General features: G+C 49.0%; 8 protein-coding genes across 8 annotated transcripts; 3 read left to right on the plus strand and 5 right to left on the minus strand.

Moving 5' to 3' along the window:
* Window positions 1-1,903: 1,903 nt before the first annotated feature.
* On the minus strand, window positions 1,904-4,693 carry N7478_006839 (ribonucleotide-diphosphate reductase subunit RNR1; the record flags this gene model as incomplete). Its single annotated transcript, XM_056923053.1, has 3 exons — window positions 1,904-4,324; window positions 4,387-4,544; window positions 4,675-4,693. 3 exons carry the CDS (start codon window positions 4,691-4,693, stop codon window positions 1,904-1,906), a joined length of 2,598 nt encoding a protein of 865 aa, XP_056781090.1.
* Window positions 4,694-5,953: 1,260 nt separating this feature from the next.
* N7478_006840 (putative GPI anchored cell wall protein) lies at window positions 5,954-6,616 on the minus strand (the record flags this gene model as incomplete). Its single annotated transcript, XM_056923054.1, has 3 exons — window positions 5,954-6,222; window positions 6,327-6,466; window positions 6,522-6,616. 3 exons carry the CDS (start codon window positions 6,614-6,616, stop codon window positions 5,954-5,956), a joined length of 504 nt encoding a protein of 167 aa, XP_056781091.1.
* Window positions 6,617-7,722: 1,106 nt separating this feature from the next.
* On the minus strand, window positions 7,723-8,581 carry N7478_006841 (kinase-related protein; the record flags this gene model as incomplete). Its single annotated transcript, XM_056923055.1, has 2 exons — window positions 7,723-8,396; window positions 8,542-8,581. 2 exons carry the CDS (start codon window positions 8,579-8,581, stop codon window positions 7,723-7,725), a joined length of 714 nt encoding a protein of 237 aa, XP_056781092.1.
* A 930-nt stretch (window positions 8,582-9,511) lies between these two features.
* N7478_006842 (uncharacterized protein) lies at window positions 9,512-10,818 on the minus strand (the record flags this gene model as incomplete). The annotated part of the gene is made up of 2 exons (XM_056923056.1): window positions 9,512-10,733; window positions 10,808-10,818. The coding sequence occupies 2 exons, from the start codon at window positions 10,816-10,818 to the stop codon at window positions 9,512-9,514; spliced, it is 1,233 nt and encodes a 410-aa protein (XP_056781093.1).
* A 340-nt stretch (window positions 10,819-11,158) lies between these two features.
* Window positions 11,159-12,403, plus strand: N7478_006843 (dihydrofolate synthase; the record flags this gene model as incomplete). Its single annotated transcript, XM_056923057.1, has 1 exon — window positions 11,159-12,403. The coding sequence occupies one exon, from the start codon at window positions 11,159-11,161 to the stop codon at window positions 12,401-12,403; it is 1,245 nt and encodes a 414-aa protein (XP_056781094.1).
* Window positions 12,404-13,132: 729 nt separating this feature from the next.
* N7478_006844 (serine/threonine-protein kinase) lies at window positions 13,133-17,486 on the plus strand (the record flags this gene model as incomplete). Its single annotated transcript, XM_056923058.1, has 8 exons — window positions 13,133-13,195; window positions 13,246-13,372; window positions 13,419-13,534; window positions 13,594-13,623; window positions 13,679-13,743; window positions 13,805-14,237; window positions 14,291-15,952; window positions 16,011-17,486. 8 exons carry the CDS (start codon window positions 13,133-13,135, stop codon window positions 17,484-17,486), a joined length of 3,972 nt encoding a protein of 1,323 aa, XP_056781095.1.
* A 619-nt stretch (window positions 17,487-18,105) lies between these two features.
* On the plus strand, window positions 18,106-20,088 carry N7478_006845 (ABC1 kinase family protein; the record flags this gene model as incomplete). The annotated part of the gene is made up of 3 exons (XM_056923059.1): window positions 18,106-18,533; window positions 18,609-19,213; window positions 19,271-20,088. The coding sequence occupies 3 exons, from the start codon at window positions 18,106-18,108 to the stop codon at window positions 20,086-20,088; spliced, it is 1,851 nt and encodes a 616-aa protein (XP_056781096.1).
* A 1,192-nt stretch (window positions 20,089-21,280) lies between these two features.
* Window positions 21,281-21,962, minus strand: N7478_006846 (iron-sulfur cluster assembly scaffold protein; the record flags this gene model as incomplete). The annotated part of the gene is made up of 2 exons (XM_056923060.1): window positions 21,281-21,450; window positions 21,518-21,962. 2 exons carry the CDS (start codon window positions 21,960-21,962, stop codon window positions 21,281-21,283), a joined length of 615 nt encoding a protein of 204 aa, XP_056781097.1.
* Between the last annotated feature and the right edge of the window lie 266 nt (window positions 21,963-22,228).

Consider the following 22,228-nt stretch of genomic DNA (forward strand, 5'->3'; position numbering starts at 1 on the left):
ACTGTCCAGCTTGCAAACACCCAGCCTCGGCCGCCCAATAGACCCCTGACAGGTCGTATTGGGTATGTGTGCGCTGCGGGTCCCTGCGTCGCATTTCAATTGGCGCACAATGAGACAAGACGATGTTGAACACGCTCAACAGCCTCAGCTGAGTGATCTGACTGGACTATCCATGCTGATGCCCTACGAATTGCATACAAGGAATGTGTACAGCATGAGAGGCCTTTTGTGCCCCCATCAGTGCGCTGGTTTCCCACCCCTGTTCAACCCTCAATCTCCTGTACTCACAGTTATACCCGATATACCTGCCATATAGACAAATATCCATCTGTGACCCCTGTGGGGCTTGAAAAAGAGTGGCTTACGGTGGCGACTCCCACAAAAAGGCGAGACCTTCAAAGAAATATGACAGCATTCAGGTACAAGGTTCACGCTCAGGTACCGGGGCCAGCATCAGGCAATCCGCTCGTCTTCATCTTACAGTACTTCGTAGATTGTATCTGTATCTGTATCTGTATCTGCAGCTGTTGTGACCTCCGACACTGTACCGTCGACCCCGCTCTACAGGCACAATGCTACCAGAAACTTGTACCAGTAATTAAATGGATGTATGAAATATAATCGCTGTCCCGTGTAAACGCTCGCGCCCTGGGACGTCCCACCATGCCAGTAGGTACCAGGTTTCCCAGATCCGTGGCTGACAACATGAAACCAAGCCGATCGCGAAAAAAGATTCTAGACTCAACGGGACCTTCGCTTTCCCGACCAATTAAGGCCAATCGGGAAGGTGAGTGACATCCATTCTTGAATTTTCTGCGCGGCAGCCCCTCTCTCGCTAGACCAGTCGCTGTTGCTCCACTTCGCCGACGATCACCCCAGAATGAGAAGATGCATTATGGCTAGACACTGTACTGTATCTACTCTGTACTCTGTACAATGGGCGAAATTGAATTGGCCTGGACTGGACTAGATGTAGAGTGTAGGTTAGACTTGTCCTTTCGTGAGGTTGAGTGACGTTGCAAGATTGAGGGCATTTGTGTGCGATACAGAGCCTTGTGAAGAGGGGAATGTGGACAGAATATTGTAGGTTACTATGGCAGCTGGGAAAGGTAACGAACGATGTATGAGTACATAGGGGGCTTCAATTATTGATAGGTACCATGCACGATCCACAGATCGGAATGTGAGATCTTGACAAGATGAGGAATGTGTCCATCTCGTGGCGTCGAGATTATCCCGGTTGTTCCGGAGGGGCATCTTCACCCAGATCCAAAATCAAAGGGACACCAGCGCATTAATTGCATCTGCTCAACTCACTGCGCATCAACTTATGAGAACAGGAACTCGACTGGTGGATTCAACTTCACGGATAACCTACTTCATGGGGTAAATCAAAGTCTGGATCGCATCTATCGCATCTATGGTTCGGCTCTTTGGATGAACCCATCGATCCATTCTTTCGCTCTCAGAGTTTGTATCGTGCCAGATATTGGTATCGCCGGATATGGAAATGGAGAACACTGGTTCCAATGGGCACCGGATAGCTAGTATTCGAGTTGTAGAATATGAATACCAGTCCTCGTACTAAGGAACAAGATACAGCTATAGAATGTGATCGGCAAAATCTTACGCGATCGGATTTACGAGGGAAAAGAATTTGTCAAGTAGCGTGAGATGTCATTGAACTAGAAACTAGTAGGAAATGTAAAACAAAATTCTTGATTCGCGCCTGGAAGAAACCCACCAAAAGAAAACAAAGGAAATAATCGAAGCATCAATCTCATAATATAGATACATAAATCACACGGCGTGTGGCATTGCAAAAGCAGATCCAACCAGAACAAAACGGGGGAAATGGCAAAATGGAAAGAAGAAACGTCAAAGTCATCGATAAGGGAAACATTTAACCCTGGCACATGAGGCAGGCCTCCTTGTTCTCGATGCTGCACTGCAGCACTGCGTCGGAGAAGATATCGCCAGAAGACTTCTCACCCTCGGCGGCCTCTCCTTCAGCGGGGGCAGCAGCAGCCTCGGATGCAGCCTCAACGATAGGGACGACATTGGCTGGGGCAACGACGGTAGGCTCGACGACAGTACGGGGACTTTCCTGGACGGGGGCAGCAATAACGGCCTCAGCACCGTTGGCACGGGGTACAGCGGAGTAGGAAGAAGCACCACCACCTCCGACGCGCTTCTTGCTACGAGCGACGTTGGTGTCCTCGACCAACAAGGCCTCCTGGTCGACAGTGAACTGGATAGGCGCCGAGGCGGCCATAGTACGCAGGTAGTACATGCCGGTCTTCAGACCCATCTTCCAGCCAGCGAAGTGCATACTGGTAATCTTACCCATGGTAGGCTCCTTCATGTGGATGTTAAGAGATTGGGACTGATCAATGAAGGCACCACGGTCAGCAGCCATCTGCAAGATGTTACGCTGGGAGATCTCCCAAACAGTCTTGTACAGGGCCTTGATGTCGGCGGGGATGTTAGGGATGTTCTGGACGGAACCACCATCGGCGATGATACGGTTCTTCATGTTGTCGGACCACAGACCAAGATCGACCAGGTCCTTCAGGAGCCAAGGGTTGACAACTTGGAATTCACCAGCCAACACACGACGGGAGTAGATGTTGGAGGTGTAGGGCTCGAAGCACTCGTTGAAGCCGAGAATCTGACTGGTACTGGCAGTGGGCATGGGGGCAACCAGCAGACTGTTGCGCACACCAGTCTCGGCAATCTTGGCCTTGAGTGAAGCCCAATCCCAAAGGTCGGTAGGAGTACGGTCCCACATGTCGTACTGCAGGATACCCTGGGAGACGGGGGAGCCCTCGTAAGTCTCGTAAGTTCCGAGCTGCTTGGCCAGGTCGGAGGAGGCAGTCAGAGCACCGTGGTAGATAGTCTCGAAGATTTGGATGTTCAGCTGTTTGGCCTCGGGAGAGTCGAAAGGCAGACGCAAGGCAAGGAAGGCATCAGCGAGACCGTTGACACCGAGGGCAATGGGACGGTGACGGAAGTTGCTCTTCTTAGCCTCGGGGACAGGGTAGTAGTTGATATCAATAATCTTGTTCAGGTTGCGAACCAGGACCTGGACGACCTCGTGCAGTTTGCCGAAGTCATACTCGCCACGAGCAGCATCGACAAAGGTAGGCAGAGCCAGAGAAGCCAAGTTGCAAACAGCGACCTCATCAGGAGCACTGTACTCGATAATCTCAGTGCACAGGTTGGAGCTGCGAATGGTACCCAGGTTCTTCTGGTTGCTCTTCCTGTTGCAAGCATCCTTGTAGAGCATGAAGGGGTTACCAGTCTCGGTCTGGGCCTCGAGAATAGCATACCACAGCTTCTGGGCCTTGATAGTACGGCGGCCACGGCCCTCCCTCTCGTACTTCTCGAAGAGGGCTTCGAACTCGTCACCGTAGACATCAGCAAGACCGGGGGCCTCGTTGGGGCAGAACAGGGTCCAGTCGGCGTTGGCCTCAACTCGCTTCATGAAAAGATCGGGGGTCCACAGAGCGTAGAACAAGTCACGAGCACGAACCTCCTCCTTACCGTGGTTCTTACGCAGATCCAGGAATTCGAAGACATCGGCGTGCCAGGGCTCAAGGTAGATAGCAAAAGCACCAGGACGCTTGTTACCACCCTGGTCGACATAACGAGCGGTGTTGTTGTACACACGCAGCATGGGAACAATACCGTTGGAAGAGCCGTTGGTTCCGCCAATGTAAGAGTTGGTGGCACGGATGTTGTGAACGTTCAAGCCAATACCACCAGCGGTCTTAGAGATCATGGCACAGGTCTTCAGAGTATCGTAGATACCCTCGATACTGTCCTCCTTCATATCAACGAGGAAACAAGAGGCCAATTGGGGCTGGGGAGTACCAGCGTTGAACAGAGTGGGGGAAGCGTGAGTGAAAAACTTCTGGGACATCAAATGGTAGGTCTCAATGGCCTTCTCAATATCCTCACCGTGAATACCAACAGAAACACGCATGAGCAGGTGCTGAGGACGCTCGGCAACCTTTCCGTTAATGCGGAGCAGGTATGATCGCTCCAGAGTCTTGAAGCCAAAGTAGTTGTAGTTGAAATCACGGTCATAGACGATGGCAGAGTTAAGCTCATCGGCATGCTTTTGAACAATTTCGTTTATGTGTTCGGAAATCATGGGTGCGGCCTTATTGTTCTTGGGGTTGACATAGTGGAAGAGATCTTGGATAACCATAGAGAATTGCTTCTTGGTCTGCTTGTGGAGGTTGGAAACGGCGATACGAGCGGCCAGGATGGCATAGTCGGGATGTGTGACGGTCATGTATGCCGCAGTCTCGGCAGCCTGGTGGATAAGAGGTTAGCAAATTTTGTTCCATAGTCATAGCGAGGGGTAGGATGCAGTACCAAGTTGTCCAGCTCAATAGTGTTCACACCCTGGTAGACACCAGAGATAACTCGTTGGGTGATAGCAGCAGCATCAACGTGCTCTGCGTCAAGGCCGTAACACAGCCTGGAGACACGGGCAGTGATCTTGTCGAACTGCACGCGTTCCTTGCGTCCATCTGTGGCAAACGATGTCAGTTCTGTGTTCACGAGGTGGTGGCAACGCCAGCTGTCAACCTCCTCTGCAATGGAGGAAGCTGCCCCGCGTGTCGAGGGCTAGGAATCTTGGTTAGGAAGAATTGCACGTACCTCTCTTGTAAACGAACATTTTGGCGGGAAAAAGGAGGATGTGGTGGGAAAATAAGAAAGATTAAAACACAGGGGGTATTAATGAAGAGATGAAGGCAATAGGAAGGTATTAGAGATTTGGGGGGCAGGGAGGAGAGTGTATGAGGAGGCTCCAAAGTAGAGGAGGGGATGGGAAGAAAGGAAGATGGATTGGAGGGGTGAGGATATTTGATGTCGCCGGGGCAGACGCGTTTTTTCGCGCTGGCGTGTTTCCTAAGCAGCAGCTTCTGAGTAATTATTGCACCAAGTGGGGCTTGATTGAAAAAGGTTTGGATTGGTAAGCGTTGATACACTGGATTTCTGACCGCAACTTGTAGATATGGAGCTGGAAGCAAGAAAGTGTACTTGAAAAAGGCAGGGGAAACTCTGGATTAAAAGTCTTCTTGAGACCTTTCACTTTAGCCATGCTTGGGCCTTTTTTTTTGGCTGAGATCGACGCTGCATGGCCTGTCTAGTGGGCTGTAGGTTGGGGTATATTTCCCAGCAAGCAGCTCCATGATCCTAGGCTCTCTAAATGGCCATTTTGACTTTATTTAAGGCACTAGCAAATTGCTTGACACGTTCCCTGATAGCCTGCTGTATATATATCTTTTTTATAAGAGACAATCTCTCTAACAACCCTAATAGCAGGTTCAATTGTAGATGGAGTTGTAACTTTCAATGTACCATCTTTACGAAGCTAATCGATTTAGGAAATCCGAACTTTGGATCGTGCAGGTCATGTGACTACGTGTCTGAGCTTGTCCGATGCTCGGAAGGACGTGGCACGCATGGCATCGGTACTGCCTTGACCGAGCGGAGCCTAACATTCCGGGCTCAGACAACTCCGACGTCAATCGCACTTCATCTACTAGAAGGCCCCGCATTGTTGATCAAAAAGTGACGGTTTCGCGCATACAAATACACACCGACCCTTAGTTCTAGCCTCCTTACTGCACTCAACCCAGCAACCCGATGCAGCCATGACTCAATGGCTAAGAAAGGGGTAGAGGGGGGAAAGCCATAATGGGAACACCAAAAAGCAATTGCATTTGCCTTTCTAAAATAACAAGCGGTGTGGACGTTGAAACAAAGTCACATGTACTAGCAAGACATTCAACATGCTCAATATCGCCCTTCCTCGAAACATAAGGTAGATGGAAACAGATTCAACGCAGCATATCCAAACCAATTAACTATCAATACATCCGAAAGAGGTACCTTGCGGAAAGAGATCAAGTCGTATTCTGTTGCTGCTCTCTTACAGAAGCGCGGCAGCTCCGAAGAACAGCGCAGCAACGAAGGTGGTGCCAGAGAGCTGGTGTCCAGTGATGGCACCGGCAGTAGAGGGTGTAGGCGAGGCTGAAGCAGAACCAGAGGCACCGCTGCCAGAGGTAGAGCCGGTGCTGGTGCCGGTGGTAGCGCCGGAGGTACCAGTTGCCTTAGATCCTCCGGTGGCAGTGGCAGTGACGAAGCCAGTACCAGTAGAGGTAGCACTGCTGGTGGTGTTGGAGGATGATGAGGAGTAATCTTTAAATCAAGGTTAGCCTTACACAGTGCTTGGCATATATGCGACGGAGATATCCGATCGCAAAAACTTGGATCTAGTATTTCCCAGTTTCTGATATCCTTACCAAAGTCGTAACCGTAGCTCTTGCAAATGTTGGAGACAAATTTCAGGGAGGACTGCACATTGTCGCACTTCTTCTCAATGGCAGACTGCAGGGAGTCGGAGGCACAGATAGCTGGGACGTTATCGGGGTTGTTTGTGTCGCTGTGAATCATCAGCATTGTGGTCGAAATTACGCGATAGACTAGCTAAATCTTACCCGACAACAGACAGAACACAGGCCGGGGTCACAGTAGCGGAAGCGATGTTGGCGAGGGCCACAAAGGCCAGGGCGAAGGTCGACTTGAACAACATGATGATGAGAAATAATTCACAGATCGGAATGGTAAGCGAGAGTTGGTTGGAAAGATCGCGCAGGTAATCAATTGTAGTGAGTAGTAAGCTTGGGTAGTAAGGACTGTAGTGATCGAAAGAGCGACTGGTTGCGAAAAAAAATGAGTGTAGACAAATAGAGGACAAAGAGTGACGAAGGGGAGATAGCGGACCTCGAAATGGAAGGGACTCAGGGTCAGGGTCCTAAGATGTGGGCAACTTTCGCAGTTTCGTCGTGCCCAATGGGGCAGTTGATTGACATGACCCTGGTGGTATTGTTCTGTAAAGAACCCTGAGGAGAGGGTCTGTTTACTATGGAGCTGCTCCATGAATTAATTTATCAATACCGTATTACTGTTACTAGTGTCTCACTACTTCCCCACGCTCGAGCACCCCGCTATACCTAGATTCGCCTAGCGTCAGGGACAACTGGTGTCGGGCGGCTTCTGTTGTCACATTGATTGTCTACATCATCGGCCGCACGAGGAGGGATCGAATTAATGTTCGATGATCAATTTTACTATACAGCAAGCGAGGAGTATTCCACTCTCAAAAAATTACGGGTTTCCATAGATTAGAATTTTCCAAAGAACAGAGTCGTGTTGTCAATGTCTTACCCGCCGATTCCAAAGGGAGACTAGCCAATGGTTCTGCCAAGTGTGTCTATATCTAATCCGAAAGACTCAACACTCTCGCGATCAATGTTCAGGGCAAGTATCTTTCAAGTTGCATCATATAAGTACAATTAAATGTAAGTCATGGCCTGGGCTATCGTGATTGGTGTAGTATTCAGCCCCGACGCAGATATACCGGTGCTATGCATCACGGTCCCTAATGATAAGTAGGGGCAATGGACTGGTGTACTATATACTACATGTCACAGCCAGCCACTGCAGTGGTAGATTAATTTAACCTTCCAAGTACGACTCGTGCAACAAGACGAGATAATCATAGGCAGGGTATGGTGTAAAATAATTCTGTACTTGAAGTCATGATTTATCATCTATATGCCCTCAAATCTATTGCGCTAACAAAATGCTTTTCCATCATCTCCATCCATCTAAATAACCTATCGCCAACCAAAAAGGCTATGACTTCTCCCAAGTAGGATCATAAATACTCGAAACAAGCTCCTGAAGAGGCAACCGATTCTCCAATATCTCCCTCCCATTAACCAAATCATTCTCCCTCGCCCTTTTATCCGCCTCGGCCTCATCCTTCGCAATACCCGCCTTAACATGTCTCTTCACCAACCTCGTCCTCGCAATCTCGAAATCCACATCCACAAACCATAAATCATCCATCAGACCAGCAGCCAAACTCCACGGCTCCTTATTAAGACTCAAATAATTGCCTTCAAAAAAGATAACCCGACAGGTAGCCGGAATGGCAATATCATCATCAACAGGATCCTTAATAGCATGGTCGAAGCTAGGAGCATAGACTGAAGCTGAATCTGGTGTGAGTGGTTTCCGAAGAGCGTGAACTAGATCAAGGAACTTCTGTGCGTCGAAAGTGAAGGCTGCGCCGCGACGCGCGAAGGCATGGGCTGGATCGGGCATTGCGGAGAGCTGGGCTCGGGTTAGGTGGTAGCCGTCCATTGGGATGGCGGCGGCGATAGGTGGGGAGGAGGGGTTCTCAGATGCGTGGATATTGTTGATGTCTTGGGTCATCATGTTGGCTAGGGCTGTTTTGCCGGAGCCTGGGATGCCGCTGACGGCAATCATTAAGCGGGTGTCATCGGGGGTGGAACAGAACTTGGCTAGAAAAATTCGATTAGTAAATGAGAATATTGAGGATATATGGATGACACGGGGATGTCAGTGCTTGAGGAATAGGCCAAAGGTCCAGGTTGCACTTCCATGATAAGGGGGGATGTCAGATTTGGAGATAGGAAATCCACTTACCCCAGGTCTTCCTGACCAGGTGCTCCACCTGGGGATTCATGATATACAGTATAATGAGAGTATCGATAAGACTGAACAGGGTAGTCGTAGCCTTCTATTCAAGACGGGCTCTTGGGATATGCTTGCTGAGTTAGACTGCTTGGCTCGGCGCAATCTCAGGTTTGGTCGTGTCGCGTGCGAATGTAACGTGGAAGCTTTCTATGGATGAACGCTTTGTAGAATATCCGGAAGATGCAAGGATCGCAAAATGAGCCTGTTCAGTAGCAGCAGAGACTGGTATCTTGTTTATATGTATGGGTTGTGTAGAGTCATTGTCAAGATTTGTTCGTGAATCCCGCGATAATGGATTGGCGGGGCGCCCGTCTATGACTGATCCCGGTGGGGACTGCTGTGCTCCGAAGCGTGGAAACATACGTCACAGATCATTGGCTCGCCATCGTGCCGGTTGGAGTCGACCCTTTGTCTAAAAAGATAACATATAAAAATGAAGAGACCCGGGGCCATCCATGTACGGTAGATCTGATAGTTCACTAGCGCTTTAAGGTGCTGAGCATGACATCATGCACATGGGCAATATGTGAGGGACTGTGCGCTTTTGATTGGATAACAGGAAAATGGTCACCATGAGGGACATGACAAGCGACAAATGCACGATCATCAAGTGGTATTTGCATACATGAGAGGGTTTCGAAAGCCAGAAACAAGAAATCGAATATTTGGGGGAACCTGTGCATCCCAGCCCGAAAAAGAAGATAAGAATTGGCTAAGACAAAATCAGAACACCCTAGAACCATTGGAACAGCATAAGGCCTCTGTCAACGCCCTTAAAAATCGAACCATGTCATAGAAAATAAACACCCCCAAAAAGACAAAGACACCATAGAAACATGAAGAGGGAAACACCATTATCGTAACAAGTAGTATAGTTGTGACATGCATTATGTAGAAAGACGGGGCGCCAATAAATCCATCATTCGGCGCGCTCATGGTTGTTTGTACGGGCGTTGGTGCCAGTGTTCAGGCCACGGCCCAGGTTACGGGAGAGACCAGCGCCCGCCCACCAATCATCGGGGATATCTTGACGGCGAGCAAGACGGTCCAGAATGGCCTGCATTTGCTGGAGGTCTGTTTCGCTCGAAGAATCCGAGAAGGCAAAGGAAATTGTAGGAATAGTAGGTTGGCTGCCCATGGTCGAAGGAAGCCCTGGTGGCCGACGTAGCGCAATAGGCAGACCAGATGGGCCAATGACACGGTGGTAATTGACGGGGGTATCCTCGTCATCCGACGAGCTCAGGTCGCAAGGATTGAGGTGGTCGGGGTAAGGGTCTAATGCCATATGAACAGGGGGTAATGTTTGAGATGAAGTAGCAGAGTATCGACGTAGGCCATTGCGAGAGGCGCCGGTAGTAGTGGGGGCGGTAGTCGACGAAGAGAAAGAGTTATCGTTAGAAGGAAGGCTAGCATCCGGGGTAATAGTAGTGAGCAATGTTTCCCATGCGTCGTTCTCATGGTCTCCATCTGGGCTCACGCTTCGTTGCCGATCACCAAGTCCATCGATGGCAGACGCGCGAGTAGGTCTGTTGACAGATCCGTTACGGAGAACGTTGGGGAATCCAAGTAGAATATCGGACGTCAGATCAGGGATATCGGGGATCCGCAAGCGGGGAGGGGGAGGGAGTGTAGGGTGTCGGATAGACTCCGAGGGAGGGTGAGGTGGAACTGAGGTATGGTACGCGATTGCAGGGGCAAAGTTGGGAGTTAATGAGGGACTATCGACGCGCGCCTCAGGTCGGGATTGAGAGTGAGATTCCGAGCGACTGAGTAGATCAGACAAAGCCATCTCCCGATTCATTCGAGGACGTCGACTCGAAGTGTCTCCCCGGCGAGGTGCTATTGGGCGCGTGGGAGGTCGGCCTAAAGCTTCGCGACGACTGGAGTCTAGATCTAGTCCGTCTTCACTGACTCCCAGGTTCAGCACAGGAGAGCGCACACCCGTTTGGGTCTCACCCAAACCACGCTGGATCTCATCAAGGATCTGTGTATGGAAATAGGATAAGCCACCAGCACCACGTCTGTGGCGCGAGGGACGTCGAATCGAACCCTGGCGCCGAATGGCAGATCGTGCAGCAGCCGTAGCATCTTTTACCGCGGCCGATCTGAGAGCATCTGACTCGGACGGCTCGCGCCACAGTCTGTAATCATCGTCAGTTGACTGGGCGACCGGGCGCATGCGATCAATTTGAATCGCGGGATCATTTCAACTTACGGGATACCCATACTGATGGTGTGATATGTAAATCAAAAAAAAAAACAGAAAAAAGTGGATGCGATAAAAGAAACTTCAAGAAACACAAAGTGACGCGACTCCGGGGGATACAGTAGTTAGTGGGGATGGATGGAGTCTCCGATCGGAAGGGGGAAGATTAGGATTTTTGCCGTGTGGCTGGATTCTGCACGTGACTCTTATCGTTCTGCATTAAGGCGGTGATCTCCGCTTTCCCGTTCGGTCTCCATAATTTGAAGCTGTCGCTGTCGGCGTGCCATTGAAGCCCCGCTCTTTTTATTGCTTGATCATGCTCCTTGACTATATCTGATAAACATACAGATTCTCGCAGGAATGATTGAGTTAGGTCTGAGCCGCGTTTCGCGTCTCCTACAACAAACTCCGTTCAACTGGAAAGCCATCCATATTGCGGGGACAAACGGCAAAGGCTCCATCAGCGCCTATCTTTCCCACCTTCTCTCGTCTGACGGTGTTCGATGCGGTCGCTTTACATCTCCACACTTGATCGATCGCTGGGATTGTATTACAATTGGGGAACGGGTTGTTCAAGAATCTCTCTTTCGCCAAATCGAAGACCAAGTCAAGCTCCGAGACCAGAAGTTGGGGATTGGAGCATCCGAGTTCGAGCTCCTGACGGCAACCGCTTTTGAGATATTCAATCATGAACAAGTCGAAATTGGCGTGGTTGAGGTAGGCATGGGTGGCCGCTTAGACGCCACAAATATACTGAGCAATGTGCTGGTCTCTGTGATCGCCAAGATCGGAATGGATCACCAGGCATTTTTGGGTTCAACACTTGAAGAGATTGCACAAGAAAAGGGCGGGATTATGAAGCCAGGAGTACCTTGCGTGGTTGATAATACCAATGAGGCGGCTGCGTTGAGGACCTTGTCTAGCCAGATTCAAGAGCTTGGTATTGACGCAACATTTGTCTCTCCAGACAAGGTGCAGGAACAATTACCGCCACTCGCACAATTATTTGAAAGATTAGACCTCGAGCCTCATCAAAAAGAGAACATGTGCTGTGCCGTGTCAGCATTGCGTCTCGCTTTACGCACAATTCGCCCAGAAAAAGACGCCTTTTCATTGCTTCCACAACTTGCTAACGTCAAGTGGCCTGGTCGCTTGGAGGATATCAGTATTCAGTCTCTCGTTGGCCGCGAAGAACCTGTCCTTCTTGATGGTGCTCATAATCCCCAATCGGCCGATGTCCTCGGCAAATATGTTGATCGCAAATTGCGATCCCAATCCCAAAATGTGACTTGGGTGGTCGCCGCTTCAAGTGGAAAGGACTTGGCTGGCGTCTTCCGTTCCATCATTCGACCCGGAGATAATATCGCCACAGCTGAATTTGGGCCTGTGGATGGAATGCCTTGGGTTATGCCTACCAATGCAACAGAACTTAAGGGGGCTATCGAATCTATGCCAGATGTTGGTAAAGTGCAGAGTTTTGAAGGCGATCTTACTCCCGCCCTTAAATGGGCCAGCGAGGTGGCTCAAGGTAGTCCCCTTGTTATTGCTGGTAGTCTGTATTTGATTTCTGATGTGCATCGCTTGCTACGAGATGCACAGAAATGATACCCCCAATGTTTGGTTTGAGCGGCTGTATATCCATGGGTCCAGTGCCCACCTTTGTACATGTATAAATAAATAAATCGGAGAATAGAAGAATAGAATAGCTTTGGCCAAAACCATTGACTTGGGTCAAATGATCATGGTTTATTTAATGCAATAATTAACCTAGAGACGTTTGAACAGAGGAGATCATAAATCCAGATCAAAGAGTGGCGTAGGGCTGATCGGCGGGCAGTCAGCACAGCCGCTGCATGATGCGGTGGAGAAAGGAAAGTTCCAAAACAATCACAAACCTGCACCCTTAGGTCTCCGAACGCCTTTGTCTGACCTGATTCGTGTCGCTTGGTCTAACGCAGGCCTGTATTTTGAGATCGGTATCTTGAATACACAGCGGCGCCCCGAAAGTCCTTCTGGCCATAGAGCATCAAGAGAAACTGCCTCACTCCTTGTGATGTTCGCTTGGTGAGACCCTCCTCCCCAACGCCTGCATGCAAAGCACACTCTCCATCCCACGTTACGACTGGTGAATTCTGTTTCGTTCCGATAAATTAACAATCCGAGTTTTTTTCACAGAATCTGATGACATGAACCCTGACCCTGCTGTCCTCGGCACCTGCCTTCTTCCTTGACTTTCACCCCACCCCGTTTACCTGAATCCGAATTCTGAGACCGTCGATCGGATCTTATCAAACCCTCCATATTGAGACCCTACGAACCCTGATCAGCTCTGTGATGGTTTCATGCTTCGGCGAAGGGAATGAGGGGCCGCGCCCCCTCACCCCCTCAGGACGCCCGGTACGCCGATTAAGCCGCGATTGGCCCGAGTCGGCACCAGCCCAACGAAGCGGGACGAGAAACCGAAGGATGAAAAGGTCTTGAAGTCGTCGGCTATGGATGTTGCAGAACTCAAGGATTACGTACGATCCCCTCCTTACAACATTCGCTATACCCCCTCGAGCATCATGGGGCTGAGTAGGTGCTGACGTTGGAGTTATATAGCAATTGGGTGACTGCTTAGGGAGAGGAGCGTTCGGATCTGTTTATCGTGCGCTGAATTGGAATACTGGAGAGACGGTCGCGGTGAAGCAAATTAAGCTCACGGACCTTCCTAAGAGCGAATTGCGTGTTATCATGGTATGCGGTCGCTTGCTGCTCGTCATATTAGAAACTTTTGCTAATACGAGGTGTCTCAGCTGGAAATTGATCTCCTGAAAAACCTCGATGTATGTGTACTCTTGCGCCCATGCGAGGGATTTTTTTTATTGACCATATCTACAGCACGCCAATATTGTCAAGTATCAGGGATTTGTGAAATCCGCTGAAACATTAAATATCATCCTCGAGTACGGCCTTGAACGACAAATGAAGCATTCCCCGAAATTATGAAGCTAACTCCATATTTAGATATTGCGAAAATGGATCCCTACACTCCATCGCCAAGAACTTTGGTCGCTTCCCAGAGAATCTGGTTGGCCTGTACATGTCCCAAGTGCTGCATGGACTTCTGTACCTGCACGAACAAGGTGTCATCCATCGGGATATCAAGGGTGCCAATATTCTTACGACGAAAGAAGGTCTTGTTAAACTGGCAGATTTCGGTGTAGCAAGCAAAACGACTGGCTTGAGCGAGTCGAGTGTGGTCGGAACTCCATATTGGATGGCACCAGAAGTCATTGAGCTGTCGGGTGCGACTACTGCGTCAGATATCTGGAGCTTGGGATGTACAGTAATCGAGCTTCTCGAGGGTAGACCCCCTTACCACAACTTGCAACCCATGCCTGCCCTGTTTCGCATCGTTAATGATGACCACCCTCCACTTCCCCAGGGCGCCTCGCCAGTATGTTGTTTGCTCGGGACTCAATCGCGAGAGAAAAGCTGACAATATCACAGGCCGTTAAAGACTTTTTGATGCAATGCTTCCAGAAAGACCCGAATCTGCGAGTTTCGGCAAAGAAATTACTAAAACACCCTTGGATTATGAATGCCAGGAGAACTGATTCTGTGGTCCCAAAGAAATCCACAGAATATGAAGAAGCCGTGAAGAGTGTACAGGAATGGAACGAGGCTCTACGATCTCCTGGTGCAGGCACTTCGAGGAAGACAAACAAATTCGACCACGGAGCTGGTCCACTTCCTACTCAACGCAATTCCCTTGTGGATACTATGCCCTCTCCAACTTCTTTCAAAGCCACGGACCGATTTCGATCTCCAGAATCTGCGGAGGATGATAATTGGGACAATGATTTCGCGACTGCGATCTCACCTAGCGCATTGCAGCTTCCTCACCTCCGGCCCCATGATAACTTTGGGGGTATGCTCTCTTCTGAACGACTCAAGGCATTTGCATCGCTTGATGGAACAATCTTGAGATCGGATGACAGCTTCGACGAGTTTGAGGACTCGATGCAGGCCCTGGAAAACGATCCTTTGCAGACAATACGACCATATCCTGCTAGAGCCTCAGCAGCCGAGCCATCCAAATCTCAAAGCCCCACTCGACGACAAACGAGCAGGCCTCAAGCATCTGCCATACAAAATGTCCCGGTTCTGACACAGAATCCTGTCCCTCCGATGAGGCGTCGACCGGCTGTCCTCTACAAAGAAAATTCAGTGGAGGACTACACAGATCTCATCATGGCGAATGAAGATGTTCTCGACCGGAAACTAGGACTAATTGAAGAGGATGACGACCCTGCGTCTCCAGTTCGTGAAAATGGATACAACGCATTTGATGACGACCGAAGTGGCCAGCACCCCCAGTTGCGCAAGCAGCTCTCTGTCAAGCGCGACCGGTCGACTATTGAGATACAGAGGTTTGCCGAAAACGAGACTGACGAAGATTTCTCCGATATTCTTGGAGCAAGCCAAGTGGGATTCGACGCCACGGAAAGCGACGATAGTTCGGACCGCAGCACTTTAATGCTTAACTCTAAACTGTCTAACAATTCATGGTTGGGCGATCAAGACGACGATGACGATCCCTTTGCCCAATTAGAAGAAGGCTTTGATGAGATGGACTTAGAAGCCAATATAGCCCGTGACAAATATGCACGTCTACGAAACCAAGTTGAAAGTCTTGTCGGCTCGCTGAAGACTTCCCAAGATGAGGATGTTCTTGCAGATATATCCGAGCAGCTCCTCGCGGTTTTCTACGACCTTCCCGAAACCAAGAATATCATTATCAGCGCACATGGAATGCTGCCAATCCTGGAAATTCTTGACACATCGCGGCGACGAGACATTGTCATTTGTTTGCTTCGAGTTGTAAATGCCATAATCTTCAATGACTACGAGGTTCAAGAGAATCTATGCTTTGTTGGTGGTATTCCTATTGTGAATGAGTTTGCATCAAAGAAATATCCCCGCGAGATCAGACTGGAAGCTGCTGCTTTTGTGCAGCAGATGTATCAAACCTCCACTCTCACACTTCAGATGTTCGTTAGCGCAGGAGGTCTCAATGTTTTGGTTGAGTTCTTAGAAGATGACTATGAGGACGAACGTGATCTTGTTTTGATTGGTGTTAACGGAATTTGGAGTGTCTTCGAATTACAGGTAATTCCAAGTGGACTCTACGAAATGTATTACCAGATGGCTAACAACTCATCCGCAGGGCTCAACTCCGAAGAATGATTTCTGCAGAATCCTGTCCCGCAACTCCGTCCTCGACCCTCTTTCGCTCGTTCTAAGTCGTGTCCTAGACGAGGAGGGTGAATTAGCAGAACTAATTGAGGGCCGCATCGCCAACATCTTCTTCATATTCTCGCAGGCCGAGAATCACGTCAAGGAAATGGTGGCAGAGCGAACAGTGCTTCACAGAGTTCTCAAAGAACTACGAAGAATGTCGCCTATTCATCAGGTCACAATGTTGAAATTCATCAAGAATCTTTCTATGCTTTCAACTACCCTGGACTCCCTCCAAAATTCAAATGCAATCGATGTTCTGACCGATCTACTACGGTCAACCATGAAAAAAGGGCATTTCCGCGAAGTTTCAAACCAAATCCTCAACACCATTTACAATATGTGTCGCTTGAACAAATCACGACAAGAAGACGCAGCTCTCAACGGTATCGTGCCATTGCTTCAGAAGATCGTCAAAACGGAGAGACCATTGAAAGAATTTGCTTTGCCTATCCTTTGCGATATGGCACAGTCAGGTAAGGTTGGCCGTCGAGAGTTGTGGCGTAATAAAGGCCTTGCATTTTACATCTCTTTGCTTGCGGATCCATACTGGCAGGTGACTGCTTTGGATGCTATCTTCACTTGGCTACAGGAAGAGACTGCCAAGGTTGAGGAGCATCTCTTGGACAGCCGTCCAGATAAGACCTCTTTTACAGACGCTATTGTGCGCTGCTTGGCACTTTCCAAGGCCAATGCATTTGAGAACATCCTTGAACCTCTACAGAAGCTTCTTCGACTGAGTCCTCCAGTGGCATCGACATTTGCTCACCCGGATCTCTTCATGAGACTAGGACAGAAGCTCCACCATAACAAGGCTGCAGTGCGACTGAACATATTGCGTATCATATCCAGCATATGCGATTCCAGTGAACAACAAGATGGTTTACTTGCTACCTACGGCTTGTTGGATGCCATTCGCGAGCTGGAGAATGATCCCGCAATTCTCGTTAGAGATATGGCAGGAAAATTAATACGGTCCAATGAAGTAACCGACACGTATAGTGTCGGCAAACGCAGACCAGTCAGTCGCAGGAAAAGCACATCTACATCACCCAACCCATTCTCCAGTTCTACCCCATCTACCCCCCAAACCAACCGCACAAGTCAGTCCAGGGCATTATTTGACGGGCGAGAAACCCCACGGCATCCGCGTAATGCTTTGAGTGGCTCTTCCCTGGCGCTACGACCTGGCAGTCGAGACGGTAATTTATCAGCTCTCAGCTCTGCTGTTAATGGCAGTGCAGCCGCAGCACGGCCTCGCGTGGCGCGCGGCCTGTCTAACCGGTTATCACAGATTGAAATGTTGCACAATGACGATGGCAGTGCGCCCAACTCCCTCAGTCGTCGTCCTTCAATCATTCCACGACGCCGGCGTCCCACAACTGCTGATTCTGAATGGACATAAAATAGGCAGTTAAAGACCTGACTACCTTCTATATCACCACCGATGCTTCTTTTCTTCTGTATCCTGCTTTAACGGCCATGGCGCTCTTGAAATAGACTAGGACCTGGATCACAGGACCATCTATCTGTGTTTTAAATAGCTTCTTCTTTCCCCTGTTGCACTATGGCTAGCGCTGGATGCTACACATAGAGCCCGCATACTTTTCAATCAGACATAATCATTATTATCTAAATGCCAAGAGCACTTCAAATGTTAATTTATGTGTTTATGTATTTATTACTACTCAGGACCGATGCTTCCATGGCGAATGATATTTCGAATGTCTGAAAGGCTCTGCGGCTGATAGTTACTACAGTAAGATTATCCCTACCATTACTGTAGTTCGTTGAAGAATAATATGACGTCAGACGCATATCAGCCTGCAAAATCACGTGAAACGCCCCCACGGCCCGAGATCGGGCGAGAACACCTGAGCCGATTGGCGGCGAAGGCCGCCCCCAAAAATCTCCCTGGTCATACAATTCTAGTTTCTAAGCATGATCGAATCCAAATAAAGTGCGCCGTTCATATTTTCTGTCTGACCTTGCTTTCCTTGCCGTCAGGACTGCGCCTGGTTGGAATGAGGGCCACGTTCTGCTCATCACTGCGGGCCCTGGCCAATCCCGCCCTGGTGGTCCGACAAACACCTAAAGCCTCAATCGTCAATACCTCGTTCGGTCTAGCTCGAAGCGCCGCCTTTCACACTTCATATCCGTCGCGCACAGCCTTTACGAAGCCATGTACTTCACGATTGCCTAAACGGAACATCTTTGCTGCGCCACCATGTCGCAGCTTTGCCACGACAGCGAGGAGTCTGTTGTCCGAGGAGGAAAAACAGGCAGCGCACAAGCTCTCCCGAACCCCCCGTCGGAGAGTATTCAGACTATTCCTTAATCTCGGTATTGGTGCTCTGGCCGTCTGGGTGTGGTGGGATTATCTCGAGCATCCGTACGAAGCTGCCAAACGAAGTGGTCGCGTGGTAGGCACATTAGCAGTCTGCATTAATGAGTGAGTATAGAAACTTATTATCTAGCCGCGCGAATGAAAACCGGATAAAATTGCTAATTTAAAACTTTACTATAGTTATCGTGTTACTCTCAAACAAGAATTCCCCACCCCCGAAGACCGCAATGCCAGCATTCGCGCCTGCCACAAGCGCTGCGCAGAGCGCACCCTTCGTGTACTCGAAAAAAACGGATCGATCTTCATCAAGTTGGGTCAGCATCTCAGCAGCATGGGCTACCTTCTCCCAGTTGAATGGACCACGACCTTCATCCCGCTCCAAGACAAGTGCCCGGTGTCTTCTATCGAGTCGATTCGCAAGATGTTCATTAAGGATACCGGCCAAACAATCGATGAGCTGTTTAGCTCATTCGACCCGGAGCCAATTGGCGCCGCTTCGCTCGCCCAGGTGCATCTCGCTACGCTGAAAGAAACAGGTCAAAAGGTTGCAGTCAAGGTCCAACACCCTGCGCTCGCCGAATGGGTACCACTTGACCTTGGATTAACACGGTTCACTTTCTCAATGCTTAAATGGTTCTTCCCGGAATACGATCTGGAGTGGTTGTCTCGTGAAATGGATCTGTCTCTACCAGTGGAATTGGATTTCCGGATGGAAGCTCAAAACGCGACCGAAGCCAGCGAGTATTTCAAGAAGCACTCCGATGCTCCTTTGGTAATCCCAGAAGGTAAAAGGAGACCACTGCAGTTCATATACAGAACCGAATTCTAACAACATTGTATAGTTATGTGGTCGCAAAGGCGCATCCTTGTAATGGAATGCATCTCCGGCAGCCGACCCGACGACCTCGCATTCCTAGATGCGAATAACATCGACCGCGACGAAGTTTCCGCAGCTTTCGCGCATATCTTTAACGAAATGATCTTTGGCGACGAGGCTCCTCTACACTGTGACCCGCACGGTGGTAACATTGCCATTCGTCCCAACCCCGACCGCCGTCACCCGAACTTCGACATTATCTTATATGACCATGGACTGTATCGTAACATTCCGCGCGAGTTGCGCCGGAACTACGCTAAGCTTTGGCTCGCTGTCATGGATGCCGATGTTCCCCGGATGCGCGAATATGCTTATAAAGTAGCCGGTGTTACAGATGAGCAGTTCCCACTCTTCGCTAGTGCCATCACCGGTCGCGACTATCGTGTTTTGACGAAGAACATTGTTTCTTCTCGCAATGAAGGTGAGAAGAAGCACATGTCTCAAGCTTTAGGCGAGGGTATGCTTCAGCAGCTTGTGGTGTTGTTGGGTCAGGTACCGCGAATCATTCTTCTCATTCTCAAGACGAATGATCTTACCCGCAGCCTTGATGAGAACCTGCACACTCGCCAGGGCCCCATGCGCACATTCCTGATCCTGGCACGCTATGCTACGCGCACTGTCTTCGAGGAGCAGATGGAGAAAATCAAGGAATCTGGTGGTATCTTCCTCAACTTCTTCCGCTATCTTTCGGCTTGGGTTGGATTCTTGCGTGTGGAGGTGAAGCTCTCTGTTTATGAGAGCGTGTTGAGCTTGAAGAGTCGATTTGGTTTGCAATCCGCTTGAAACAGCGGTTAACCAGTACTCATGCATGAATCTTGCTCATAATGTTTTCGTTTAGTAGATATATCCCCATTTCTTTTTGCCGCTTTGTTCCAGACATGGATGTCTGGATCAGACTATTTGTCCATTCAGCAATGGCGTTTCTTTTGTCTCTTCTCTCGCAAATCTCTGGTGAAGAGCATGAAGTGTGCATATTTTTTGTTTTATCTTTCTCCAGTTTCGTTTCTCATTTGTGTTAGTCACTGTTATCCCGCACCTTGGCGATCTGTACAGATAGATTTGTCGATAGAGCAAAAAATAGACAACTGTTTCCTTTATTGAAGAATAGTTCTGACTACTACAGTCACCCCGATAAATAATCCTACTCTTTGATAGAAGCGGTAGAAGCGGTAGTTTTGCATGCGTTCAACATCATATTACACGAAACGTCGTTCTAATGGGTTTTCCAAATATCAGTCTAATTGTCTCTCATAATACCTTTGCTAAGGTAATTCTAGAGGCTTAGATGATATTATACCTAAGCTGGGAGGTGTATACTTAGCATTACTACATATTACAAGGCTTTAATTAAAGCTGATCAGGGTGTGAGTCTGGTATAATAGGGAGATGGTAAAAGTGTAAGATTTCATGTGGTGGGATTGGAGTGATATATGATTCTTTTGTAGTTTTACATGAGCAAAAAAATTGATTCTGCTCTTCTCTTTACAAAGGAGTGGGACTATTTATCGGATTAAATGTAGCACAAAGATAAACGATCGAACCTTACACTACGTATTCAAAGAAAAACAATTCTGGTTTCATGTTTCATTGAAACTATCAAGGCACCGCCGCTTTTGAAGAAGAGAGTATCGATCGAGGATCCCAGATACCAAGGCGCCACCACAGAAAAAAAGAAAAGAAAAAAAAGAAGCAGTCAAACATGCATAGAAGAGAAAAAGGAAAATCTGTACAGCAAACAAATGACGCATTTGTTTGAATATTCTGCCTATCGCCGAGAACATTTCCAGTCTCTCAAAACGATTGCCATTCTTATTTCAGAATCCGAAGATCCATCGATCAAAACGAGTGTTTCGCAACGCTCGCGGGGAATCACATCTCAAAAACGAGTCAAGTCAAATAAGAAAGAAAAGAACGTTGTTGTCATCATAGGTGTATCTCAACCCCGACACAGAATCCGTCCATATTAATAACGATTTTAGATGGCGGCAGCGGGGCTACCGGTAGCAGTCTGCTCAATCTCGACCTTCATGTCGGGAATGGCAGCGCCTGTGCCGGAGAGATCCGTAGACTTGGACTTGGGGTTCTTGGTGTAGTAATCAGAGATGGCGGACTTGATAGCATCCTCAGCAAGCATGGAGCAGTGCACTGAAAACGAGAAAAATGTCAGCAAATTAATTCACACATTCGAATATTCTACTAGGATAAGACATACGCTTAACAGGTGGGAGGCAGAGCTCCTTTGCCACATCAGTGTTCTTAACCAGACCTGCCTCATCAAGGGTCATGCCGCGGACAAGCTCGGTCAGATAGCTAGAGGAGGCAATAGCACTACCACAGCCGAAGGTCTTGAAGACAACGTCATCGATACGGCCGGAGTCTTTGTTCACACGGATCTGAAGTTTCATGACATCGCCGCAAGCGGGGGCACCGACGAGACCAGTGCCAACGTCCTGGTCACCCTTCTTCATGGAGCCAACATTGCGGGGGTTGTTGTAGTGATCGAGGACCTTCTCGTGGTATCCTCTTCGCTGAACGGGAGCAGGAGCCGGGGTACGGCGCTGGAGAGGCTGAATAGACTGCAAGCCTGAGAGGGGTGCAAGGGTACGGGGCGCGACAGAGCCGACGCGGGGGGCGACGGTGACGAGACGCTTGAACATGGTGAAGATTTGGTTGATTTAAGTAAGATTAATTTTTAGGAGATGGGTGATTGTGAAGTGAAGATGAAGTTGGGTAGATGGCGAAACCAGATCTGATACGGAAAAAGAGGAGAGTGATGAATTCATTGCTAAATAATCTGATTCTTATTCAGCAATGCGCTAGGCCTAATGGGGAAAGACATGTTGAGTCCGAACCGCCGGGCATCGGAGCTGACTAAGTATCTCATTACCCCATGAGCTTTCCTTTTTAATCTACGAAAATCTAC

The sequence above is a fragment of the Penicillium angulare genome (assembly GCF_028827245.1).
Source record: "Penicillium angulare strain IBT 27051 chromosome Unknown utg000004l_segment0_segment0, whole genome shotgun sequence".
Taxonomy (NCBI): domain Eukaryota; kingdom Fungi; phylum Ascomycota; class Eurotiomycetes; order Eurotiales; family Aspergillaceae; genus Penicillium; species Penicillium angulare.